The sequence below is a fragment of the Macrosteles quadrilineatus genome, unplaced genomic scaffold (genome assembly GCF_028750875.1).
Source record: "Macrosteles quadrilineatus isolate MER2022 unplaced genomic scaffold, UCM_ALF_1.0 Scaffold_8__2_contigs__length_117827958, whole genome shotgun sequence".
Classification (NCBI taxonomy): Eukaryota; Metazoa; Arthropoda; class Insecta; order Hemiptera; family Cicadellidae; genus Macrosteles; species Macrosteles quadrilineatus.
The window spans coordinates 53,293,860-53,307,228 of record NW_026542601.1 but is presented as its reverse complement, the minus strand read 5'-3'; the positions used below and the strand labels follow the sequence as shown (position 1 = coordinate 53,307,228).

General features: G+C 33.8%; 1 protein-coding gene across 1 annotated transcript in view; it reads left to right on the top strand.

Moving 5' to 3' along the window:
* The window catches only part of LOC128999368 (general transcriptional corepressor trfA), a 180,179-nt gene that overhangs the window by 130,284 nt on the left and 36,526 nt on the right, over positions 1-13,369 (top strand). Inside the window, exon 8 of the mRNA XM_054425838.1 lies at positions 690-787. Within this exon, the coding sequence (XP_054281813.1) occupies positions 690-787 (98 nt within the window). The remainder of the gene's footprint in view (positions 1-689; positions 788-13,369) is intronic.

The following is a 13,369-nucleotide window of genomic DNA, read 5'->3' as shown; positions in this document are numbered from 1 at the left end:
ATAGTAAAACAAAACAAGTATAGAATTAGGCTATTTTATCCAATTTCTTTATAGTTTATTCATCCTCGTTGTTTCGTTATCGATATTTAAAAATGCTGCATCACAACAATACAGTCAATTGCTGTGCGTTTATAATAATTATCGTGTTATGAAGTAACCTATCCAATGAGCCTGCATACGCCGCACTACAATCTGCAACACTTGACAGTACACCACGTAGCAGTGCTCTGTTCAAGGGCCTACAACCAGACCACTATTGAATTGGATACTGCTAGTAGAGTTTGTTATATTTGTTTTATAGGTTATGGGACCTACTTTGTAAAAAAAATCTTAAGTCTTTATATGTGTGTTTGAAATCCGGTTACATTGAGTTTGCTGATGTCTAGGTATTTTTATTTTAAATTTTTAATGCAAATCCAAAGCGAGTTTTACGTTTTGAAATGATACCGTTACATAGGAAAGAAGTGAAGATGATCATCGTACATTCGAATCAGTCTCAAATCAGTTGTTCCTTTATCTGGGACTGTTTATTAATAGCTCAATATTCATTCGAACCGTCAAACAGCTTCTGATTGATTTTTCTAGGGATCGAACCCGGCGACCTTCTATTTGGGGAGCACAATATCAACTAAGTCATCCAGCTGAGCTAATGATACAAAACAATTGACCATCCGTGCGTGCTGTTTCAGGCAGTTTCGACGTGTACAATATAGAAACGGCGATGCCCGTCATAGACTTGGACGCCATAGAAAACCATCTGAAAGCCGCCAGAGAGGAAGAGAGGAGGGTAAGTCTGACACTGACTTTAGATACTGCACTTATCCTACAGTAACATCTTAAGTTTAGTTGTGTTTTCGTGCATACTTAGGCTTAAATACGTGTCGTCAACTAAAACATTATTTATGGGTAAGTATTACATTAAATGTTTTCCCTTATAATAATACAACCAACAAACCGTCGTTCACAAGGAGATCGTTTTATTTTATCTAAACCAGTTTTAAGTTAATGAAATAAAAGTAAATAACTAACACAACACCTTAGTCTGGACTGGACTATAAACCACCTTATAATATTGTCTCCGGCGAAATCTAAATAAATGGCAGGGAGAAAGTTTAATGCATGGCCCGGATTTAGGATCACACATTTACATATTTCGACCGTTACATAATGTCTCTTTGTGCGATGAATAGAAAAACAGTAATTTTTACAACTCTCTCAATCGTATTCCGTTAAAATCCTACTCGCAGTGTACAAATTCCGATCTATATAATTCACTACTGTAACGATAACACGTCAATCAATAGTATAATGCGATTGAAACAAACGCTTATTTATCAGTAACACTATACAAAGATGTATTCTACATAGCAGTGACAAGCTGTGTTTCTCACAAGAGATTGACAGCACGACAAGGGGGTAGTTGCCGGTGGGGGGGGGTGATAACAGAAAGCAAGGGGAGGCTCTGGTAAGAGCGCCTCTGGGTAGAGTTGGCAAAGTCGCATTAACCCCCACTTTATTGATATTTTCGCTGACACGAAACACGTTTTTCATCGTGTCTTCAAAAAAGAAAAGTTGGGTTTCAGTTCACATTGCAATGCTATTTCAGTGACTTATATTGAATAATTTAAATCCCTCCACCCATTTCTGTGTGCTTCGAATTCGTTTTTAATTATTGTATTTTAAAATTTAGCTAATGTTTTACTATAAAAAGTGTAGAAAGTATTAACGCTATTTTAATGGGTACTAAAAGTGCCTATTCCATCATTGTGAAGGAGTGAATAACATCATTTTAAAAATACAGTGTCGTTCTTCAAGTTATTGTTAAAATATATTATGTTTGTCTTCTACTAAAATGAAACTGAGTAGGCCTACTAAAGATGAAAGAGATAGATTAAAGAGTAGTGAGCGAATTCTCGATAATCACTAATATCTATCTATATAAAGTATCGAACAATTAAACATCCAAATTCCTAAACAATAGATCCATAGTATCGCAAGTTGAACTACAATAGTGTTTTTGCTCAAATTGCCTGGTTTACAAGGGCTGCACATTAGAACAGAACAATAATCGATTTATGGTACAACATTTTGAGTTTCACTTCGCATTCTCAATGCCTTTTCAGTAATTTATTTTGCATCATTGAGTACCCTTGACCCCACCTATTTATCGTAGCCATTTTTTATTTTTCTTTGTATATTTTTAGACGTGTTGCTAAAACAAACTAATAAAATTATAATTTTAATTACTCAACAATATTTATTTTTATTCGTTGTTTTAATTTAAGAAAATGGTGCAATTTTCCTATCTAGTTAGGTTTGATTCTTTTTCGAATAAACTCTTACATGAATAGATCTTTTTTATTGGTTTCTAGTTACATCCCAATGCTATAAAAGCCCTTAACACCTTGTTAGACCGTTGTAAATTTGGCATCATTGTTATTGAATTATCTCGATCAGTGCAGTCAGATGTACAGAAATGTTAAGCAAGCCGATTAAGACAGGGGATGTCTGAAGACTACATCGTATGACTCTTTTCCGACAATGAATATTAATGACTTTTATGAATAATTGTGTGTAATCTCAGAGCCATATAGATAAAATATAGTAAATTATGGAAAAAATAAATAAAAATTGCGTTTCTCCACATGAATACTTTAGTCACTCTCTCGATTAAAATAAAATACCGAACAAGGACATTGTATTTAAATCACTTAGGAAACGATAAATTATCTCAGATATTTTATTTCGATATAATAATAAAACGACCAATGTAAGTATCAAAGTACTCAAGTCACTAAATACAATGTGATGTGTTTTACCATATCGTACTTTACTATGGTTAATATGCAACACACCTATTGAAATACTGAGTGTAAGCAAAGGCATAAACTGTGTTAATCACAAAGCTGGGTTTCATCGCTAATCCCGTAGTATTGCTGTTATACAATAGCAGGTACAATAACGGAGCCGACTCTGAATACAGAGCTTTGTTGGAAATCCATTTGATAACCTTTAGAATCCGACTGAATCTGTTTAGCGTAGGTGACAATTCACATTGGATTTCAATAGTTTGAAACAACGTATGATGTGAAATACCACACTACAGATGACGTTCAGTCTCCGATCAGGCCTGATAATGAACAGTGACTGGTCGTAATCGATCGCTATTCAAAACCCTGCATACGCATTTACTATGAAAATATACGGAATAGTGTTGGCAGATATGTGCTATTTAATTTTATCTTGTATACTTTCCATATAAAAAAAACTATTATTCAGAGAGAGAACGGTTAGGTATACAAATACTACTAGTACCTACGTTGTATTTGTACGAATCAATGTATTTGATTTTAATTTTCAGAGATAAATTTATTATTTTAATCGTGCAAGGGAAAGTATTTTGTAAAATCGACAACGATATCAATAGTTTAGAAATCTTGGACGACGAAAAATAAGAAAATACTTAGTGGTCCATAAGATACTTTCATAAATTCAAAAGTTTGTAATCGAAGTAGAGGATACTGCAAAAATAGGTATTTCGTGAAGAACCTTATTTTTAATCTCGAGAGCTTATTTTGAGTGAAATAAAATTATATCAATACAGCATTTCGTTAAACCCGATAAGAAACACAAAAACACTTAGTTAATCTAAAATTGTATCGCTATTTATACCCAAAGTAGGTAAGTATTGCAAAAACAACGATTTTATCTAATCAATGTCTTTTATTTTCATAGTCAAAACATCAATATTGCAAAAGCAGATTTTGATTTTGTGGTCGACGAGAAATACGAAAACATTTAATCAATTTTAATCTTATTTTTTCGTCGGAAGGAGGAACAGACTGAAAAAAAACCCCTCTGTATGTACAATCGATGTATTTTATCTTCAAATATAAATAATTTGTTTAATTCTGGAAAATACTTATTTTATAGGAAGAACCTATAATGAAATCATAGTTTGGAAAAGTATGAAGACGAGAAATATCTTGTTGTGTCATATTTTTGCATTTTAAAGTTTTGCTCAATGTCAGAGGAACTGCAAAACATCTAGTCAATGTCTTTTATTTCCAAAGATAAGTCCTTACTTTTAATCCCAAGAGCTAATTTCGTGGTAGAATCGACAATGAGCCAAATCCGACCGCGACCGCTGCACATTCACTGATAATATCTTTCAGGCCACGTTTACTTTTTTCCTCCTTTTCTTTTGCTTTTCTGACAAAGTAATGGAAAACCTGATGATTTCATATTTGGCGCACGAATATAATTTTATAAGGCTTTGCAGGCGTATTTGTGAAATTTTACCGTCAAATTTACATGTCTAGAAATCGTCTTGTCCATCAAATTTACCAATTTTTTTAGGTTAACGTAATATTACAATAATATACAGATGGGTGGAAAATTAGATATTTTATATAGTTGTTTGTTTGTAATATTTTTGCCTTTTCACAATAATTCATACTTGATTGTGTACATGAATAGTCAGCAAGTTTGCATTGCCATCAGCGGTTTTCTATTGTTTGCTTCTATTGCTATTCTTGCACTCTTGTAATCACGGTTTATATTATCAATGACAAAACATAATGTTCTATAAACTATTTTGTTACTGTATTACTTACTGTACATTTGCGCCTTCTGAATTTTATGACCACCTTTCACTACCCTAGAATTCTTGAGTAAGTTATTATGCGAATACCCAATGGATATTAAAAATACCCCCGCCGCAGCAAACCTGCAGACTAAGCGAATTTCCATTTGCCTGGTTGGATTTACACTAAAATGTCTCCTTAAAAATATCACATTTACTCCCTATTTAAATCAAATCAGTTTAACACATACTTAGGTTTGCTGCAACAGGGAGGGTTAAAGTGTTTTTTTATGTAAAATGTTAATAGTTAGTAAGAAATAAAAACATTTTCCAAATTTGGGCAAAATATGTTAATAAATAAGCAAACTACAACAGTTTACTTATCCTCCATAAGAATAACATGGGAATTTTAAATTTACAATTTTTTTGAATTTTCTCCGCAACCATTAGGCGCATTATAACGCTTAAATATACTAAATTATTTGTTTTTTTAAGCTCTACAAAATAGTTTGTAAAGAAATTGCAAAAATTTAAGTTTTTTGGGTCAAAAATGGGAAAAACCCATTTTTACCCCATAAAAGCCCCCATAAACCCCCGTTCCCATGGTCCGATCATGCTGGTTCGCGAACTCGTTCGAATAAACGTAGGTTTACACGTTTGTACCAAATTTCATCAAAATCGGATCATTTTTGCTCGAGTTATCGCGCTAACGGACACATATATATATAAATATATATATATATATAAATATATATATATATATGAATTTGAACGGATGCTATTTTTGGCCTCTAGGGACCTCAAAACGAAAAAAAAATCGGTCCCGGGTCCAGGTCTTACCATGAGTACTACGGTAATAGCTTATTCCCTATATGGGAAATTCGCTAAAAAGAGCTTAATAAGTTGAGAATAAGGTCTTAAAATAACCCGACAAATTTTAATCAAGTACATTAATTCTTTTTTCATCTTAAGTTTTTTAAACTACAACTAATATTGCAAAAGTTGTATGAAAAAAAACAATCTCTTTTCTAAGCTGTTTCCTCTAAATTAATAGTGTAAAGAAGCGCATTTGGTTAAACACCACAAAACTGTTTAATAGGAAGTACAATATTCCATGTTTATCTAATAGTTGTTAACGCAATCAAAATAATAACTTATAATATGAACATATAACATGTTTTAGCAAGTGAGTTCTAAAAACTACGTATTTTATTAACCATCGAAATACTTAGAAATTAAATACTCAAAAACACGGCACATTATCATAAGATATAAAACGTAATATAGTCTGTCACCAAATTAAATTCCTTATTCACGAGTTGAATAATGATGTATTAAAGCTCTATAGTAGGACACATTTTTCTCGAATTTTGTTCAACCAGTGTTAACCAATTCCAAGAAAATCCCACTTATGAAAACAACAATTTATCTCCCTAAACCCACTTCGCTGGTGTCAGAAAACACAATTGAGAATTCATATAGGATTATCATATTCAGATGATATTTGGATTTGCAAACATTTCAGTATTTCTTGAAAATACATTGTTAACTCCTAATGTAATACGAATGTTTTATGGAGTACAGTGGAAACAAGCTATAAGACGAAGGTTTATTTGGTAAGGTTTGTAGATATTATTTAAAATTATTAATTCTGTTTTCTGCTTTCACGTCAATCTGATGGTTGTTATTATTGCACAAGATTGTCTTATAGATGGTTCCGAGGTACTAACCTTAATACTACTTTATAACATTCACGAACTTAATCCTAAAAATTAGTAATTAAATAATTAATTTAAAGTGAAGTTGTTAAAAAATAGACTGCAATAAACGCATTGCCAGTGAAGGCTAAATCCTGAAGATAGCATCAATTCTATGCCGAAACAGTTGCTAAGTGTAATTTTAAGGATTACCATAAACACATAATTGCACGTACCACACAGGCATAATCAATATTTTAAATCTTACATGTAACCTATCCTAAACTAATCTTATTAAAATAAACATTCATTTTTCGTTTGTTTAACTACCGGTGCGCCGTATGGCATACAGAATACTGTCGTATTGTGGTACTGTAGTTGACAAACACATCTACTATCATGCGACACTCAATTTATTTCTACCGTAAAGTATTTTCATTTTTAGGAAAGGTGTAATAATGACCGGATTCATATTAAAAATCATTGGAATAATTATATGTTCTTATAGCCTTTTTGACCCGCTTATATTTCCACTTTCAAGCTCATACCCCGTTGCAATGTACGGCTAATTTCTAATATTGTATAAAGTAAATCAAGGACAGTCTCCATACGTAAATGTTTTGAGAACCACTGGTTATGATGCCGTGTTCCACTACCTAAGGAACCACGCATGCGCGGCAGCATCACGACGACTGCGCAATGCAGCGCCAGTCACGGTCAGCGCAGTTCGTTGACTGACTGTTTATTATGCAAACATCACTCTGGTGCTTACTGCTTACTGTCAATACATGCGATCACCTGGCCTACCAGCGACGAGCTGTCATACATAATAACTCCATCATGTATTCAGTCCAAATTACCATTTTAGACCAATAAATTTGGCGACGAAATTGAGCGTATTTCAACCCAAGTATTCTATCCTATACTCTTATGTGAGCAATGTTTGCTTTTATGTATGTACTGTATGTATGCTTGCTTGCACAGAGATATGTCAAAAACGGCTTCGACAATTTCCTTCAAGTGTTGTAAATCTGTTCTAAAAACATGACAAACCTAAAAACTATCAGACTTCCGCAGAAAAACTTTAAAACTAAAAAAATAGTACAAAACCCCTACAGTAAAATGTGTGCTTCATATTCAATGCTACTACAAACTAACAAATCATCAAGCCTCTGAAGCGTAACAGGTCAAGGGCGTCGTCATTTGAGCGAGCGCTATTTCACCCATCAACTCATTATAGTTCAATGCTTGTGAGATAAGTTTTAACTTTTATTACAATCTAATTACATTGTATTACATCGTTATAAAACCTCAAAAGAACAATTTCCCTAATTAAATCTCGCAGGAATTAATTAATCTTGCGTTTCCAGGTCAAGGGTCGTGAATATTACCGAGGGTCTTTGCTGGATAAACAAGCTAAGCCGGCGGCAAATTGCTAATTTTGCGTCACGTGGTTTAGTATAAATTAAAACTCAATCCGGTTCCCTTTAACGCTCTACTTATGACCTAAATCACGCTGAAATTACTGTATTATTCTGGTCATGGTCTTCCAATGTTGGCAAAAATCTATAACTATAATTATTTGCTGAACGACTAAATCTTTGTTGTAAGTCCAAGATAAAGTTGTGTAAACTAGCACACATGTTTTTTTTTTTCATATTACTTGTGTGCGTATATAACCTAAACATTTATGAACTGAGTAATTTCTTTTTTCATAATAACTAAAATAAACTGCATAGTAGATTTAAAACTTTTATGTTACAACTGTTATTGCAATTTATGTTAATGCATGAAAAGCAATAAAACCCGTTGGGTAACCCGTTCGAATAAGCTTTGATCCGTCAATCATACATGATAATAAATTGGTGGCTTCCTAGTTGTCAACCATAAATGGTAGGCCTGAGTAATTCTATATTTTATAGAAAGTTGACAAGTTATTTTTTTTAGATATTGGCTTGGACCAAAAAGTGTAATTAAATTGAAATAGTTTCAAGTGAATTTGTTCTTTAAGGTGCAGATGAGTTATTGTCACGATTATTATGCTTATACATGTACAAATCGTTACTTTTCATACAAACTGACGTATTTATACGATGAAACAATAAAGTATGTTTACATAACACGTCACTAAACACCAACCAATAGAGCTTAGATCAGAGTTCCAGCTAATCACAGAACGATAGCATACAACTCAAATGACTGTCAAAACAACGCATTTCACCAAACAGATGAAGAGAGATTCGAAATGTTTAGTTAAGATAAACTTTCGTTCCAGTGTTTCAAACAACTGAGTGAATAAATCACAGCGATTAATCAATAACATTAACAAAAGATCGTAATAACAAAACCTGCGTCAAAGTGACTTGAATGCCTGGGGAGATTTGGCTATGTTTAGCTTTAATTAGATTTCTGCAGTGAATGGATTCTGCAACTCATCTGGGAGCAAAGAAAATCGCTCTGAGCAACCAACATTGAACAAGTTCAAGTTTTCAACATGTTTCGTTTAGTTTGCTTTAACAAGTAGCTTGTCCTAACTCTTTTCAATTCCGATATTACAGTTGATAATTACAAATTTAAAGTTTTGAATTGAATCAGTAATTTTAGATTTTTAAATCGTTTATATCTTACGATTACGCAATATGTGTAAGTTTAAATTGTTTAGAACCCAGCTACAATTAACGTACCCAGGGCACATTGTTTGTGAACATGAGTATTGCTAGGTAAAATGATGTCTCATAATTTACGTGCCTACCATTGTGTGATGACTATAATTCTTTATGTGAATAACCTACCGAATACCCAAATGCTAAACAAAGTTTCTCCGTATTGTCCCTTTACTAGTGTGCAGCTAGTCTAGTAGTATTTCAATCCCTCTGCTCCACAGGGCCGCGTTATAAATCAATTAAGACAAGTCTCTCAGAAAATAAGAACTTTCTCTGTAGCAAAAACTCCCTTCAGCCTACTATCCCATAGGGAATTAACGTTATCGTTCATTGTGGTTGGACAAATTAACAACCACTATTTGACCAAATTAATATTATGAGATGATAACGTGACTGCGACGTACTTCAATCCCAACTACCCGTGGTTGTCTTACGCAAGGGGATTGAGAATCAGCTAAAACTGTATTCAATTCAGATTAGCTGGTTTATATATTAAGTTAGTATTTTTTAAATCTGCATTACTATACACATATTAAACATGTGAAATAAACACTTTGTACGCAAATGTCAAGTAACCTATTCTTCAAAACATCATACAAATTTTAAATTCAATGAAACAGTAACTTTGTCAAAAAGCCTTAAAGTTCTCTTCCTCTCACAATTTGTCTTTTCTTTAAAATAAAAATCATAAAATGTATCAAATGGTTGATTGAGAGTCTTTAAGGAAAACACTCCTTCACGTTATAATATAAAAAGATACTAGTTGAACCCGTGCGAATTCGCACGAATATAAATTAGGATCTTATAGCAACGTCTTTAGAAGTTGCGTCGTCGTATCGGCGTTGGTCTTGAGCTCGATCGTTGGCTATATGCATTCTTTTTGCTGTTCAGTAGGAGTATTTTGCAGGACGATGCTCATCGTGCTGAAAACTTGCGCGTATGGATTAATATCAACCAAATGATGAGTCAAAATGTCCATGAGTTCAGTGCTGCAAGAGACATTAGCTTTGTTTAGCATTCTTTCTTGAACAGCGGTTTCGACGACCGTAGATATAAATTTGGGCACATGTGGGATGCTCCCCTTCTGACGGTTGAAAGGTGCTAATTGAGTGATAAATTGTGTCGTGCACCTTATACATGAAAGGCCCTCCACCGTTATGTTCTTCAATTTTAGCTCGAGTGCTGACCATTGCGAGCGCAGAGTTGTACGATCTAATGTTCTCTTTGTAGTTTCAGCTCAATTGATTTCCTCTATTAAGTAGGCTCTGGATATAATAGATTTCTCGGTATGGTGGTAGATTCACTTTTCTTTATGGCAGCAGGATGAAAATCCTTCGCCTCGTCCTCTTTGTTCTTCTTTAAAATGTAGCGCACCACATTTCTGACATTTTAATGCCATCTCGCCAAGTGAATGCTGCTGAGAATTTTTCAAAACTAAACAAAACAGCTGGGATTTTTTTTACTAATGTATTGACATTTGTTTTAGAATACAATAACATTCAAATCAATCACAATGTTATCCTTATGGAAGGAACTTTGATGGCAGCCCACGCCCTTAAAAAGATATATTTTGAAAATATAAAGCCAGTTTGCACATCTACACACCTAGACGAACATTTTGGTATACAATATGTGGGGTTAAATCTTAAAACAAAAAAGCCTTATTGTTCACAAAGTTTCATGTCGCGTATTAAATATATAGATTAATTTTATTATTAGTTTGGGACGAGCGAGATTTATTATGTTGTTTCATTACTGCATAAGATCATTTGTGTATTTAGTCAGAACCAGGTCTTTAGTCAGTCCAGTGATTTAATCCAAGGACAAAATTGGGTCCTCTAGCAAACCATGAATTCTCCGGATCAAACTGAGCACTACAACCACTCAGCTTAGTAGCTATTGATATATCTACAGCTACGGCTATCGTAACAAACTAGTAGTTCAGCAAACAAGTAATTAAATTTGCAATCACTTCTTAGTTTACAACCATAACCTCGAACTGCCTTTGGTCGCGTATCAGGCAGTTCATGTCGTAACTCATGCTCGCGGTGACCGATTCATTCGCCCCGCTCTCTCTTCTGCTATTGCGAGGCGAGTCGATCAACAGGCGAAGAGAACAGTTCCTCTTGTGGATTTGGTTCTTTCATGGAATTGGTAGTGGAACTCTAAAGTTAGAATCTGCTATCATCTGGCATCGATCTACTACTCATAGAATCTGGGGAGCGGGCTGGTCTAGTCGTAGAGCGCGGGGCTTCGGTACCCGAGGTCCCGGGTTAAAATCCCACCGATCACCAATGGATTTTATCAATGTGATAACGCCGCAACCCTCTATGACTAGCCTGAAGTATTGTGTAAAACAGTTCCGGACTAGAACTAGCGTCCTGAATGTAAAGGTCGGCAATCAAATAATAATAATAATAATAATAATAATAATAATAATAGAATCTACTTACGTTCGGGCAAACCGAATATATCGTTTAAAGTAAAGACAGTGCTACGATCTGAAACAATGATCAAGTATTTCAAAATTTAAAAAAAATACTTACTAGATTTTTTTCTATAGAAATTCCTTCTTTTCTTAGAATAAGCGTACGGTAATTTCATTAAAATAATACAAACTGATTTATTTAGAGTTTTTTTTTTATTTAAAAATAATGTTCTATTGTTTTATTTTATTTTAAGAGTTAGAGTTTTCTTGTTCTATTCAAAGTTTTCACGACAGACCTAATCTATGTTGAGGCATAGAATACTTTGTTCTGTAGTCAAAGCTCCAAGACAGACTAAAATATAACAAATTTACTTAAGTAATTTATTGAAAACTGATCTTATATTTATAATGGATAGTTAGTTACATTATAGAGCTGACGCTTATTATTTGCATCATTATCGCGTTCATACAAGTAAACTGTCAAAGTACCTATCAATGCCTATGTTTCGGTTAAGTGCTTTTGGTCAATTCTTCATCAGACAGGCACTGGTTTAGAATTTTAAGTTGAATTTCCAAATTGAATTGTATCCTTGACATGCCGGGAGGCTGTTATTAGTCACCATAAAAGTCACAATCATAAAGACATTGCCGTGAAACCGAAGAATATTTCCCTACATCAAATTCTATTGAATCATTACTCGCCAAATATTCCCTACCCAGCATTCATTGTCTAACTATGCATCCAGAAGTAACAACTTCATTATTTACTGACCAACAAATAAACACCCGCATACCAAATGGACTTTGATACAATAGATATCACTATATTACGAAGTCCTGACTCGTTCACCGGACTCGGTCCGAGAACGACTCTCTCCCCCGGGCGCTCGTACAAGACAGTAGCCAGTAGTGTGAGTTTCGCGGTGGAAGTACCATGACTGCCGCTGTGATGGTCCACCCGTGGGCCCAACAGAAGGTCGACCGTCGCCACTACAAGAAGGACTCCAGGTTCGTCCTAGACCTGTACACTCTTACGTACGATTCCCACGAGAGTCTGGACTCATTGGGAGACTTGAACGCTGTAAGTTTGTTTTAGCGCCAGTAGAATATTTATTATATCGTTAAAAAGAACTACAGTATACCTTCTCTAGAATGCTCAATAAAAATATGTTAAAATAAAAATATTTAGGCCACTGTATTGTTTGTGTTATGCCCCACAGAAGCCAAAAACACAGTTGGAATTGATATATGGTGTTTGTATATATTACATCATAATTGCTATATTTTCATTATCTCACAAACTTATTATCATTGGGTGACTTTAACGCCGTAAATATATTTGTTTGGGGGAAATAGTTAAAATAACACTCATAAAATATGCTGAGGGTGCAACTGAGTTTACCCAATGATAATGATTTTCTTTGTGAATTTCATATTAAAACCTCGTACCACTACACTTTTTTTGCGTTAGGCCTCCCAGAAAGCATTATCTAACATGCTAAAAGTTTTTCTACAAAATTGACCTATCGTAGTACTGTATCATCACTTTAATTTTCATAACTTTATTTAGGATCAGACCAACGTATTTTGTAGGGCTCCTAGAATCCAGAAAACGCCGTTCCATTCGAATCTCTAGACATCATTATATATATTTTTTTTTTTTTTTTTTTTTTATTTGTTTACTTTACAATCTGTTCTGTTATAATTATTATTATTATGTTATTTATATTGTCTCTAGAACTTTTATCCTCATTCGGAGACAAAACAAATACTATAATAATAAAAATTCGAATTGATTAGGGTGATTTACTGAAATCACCTTACTTGCATTTTTATCATTAACAATGTTTTCCAACTATACATACGGATTGCAACTCCCAATCAAAACTTATCTTACTTTTGAGGAAAGATCAACTATATAATCTAAATCAATGGTATGCAGCTAAGATACATATCATACAGGGTGATTTGTACTCAGTGTGACAAAATTATTTTG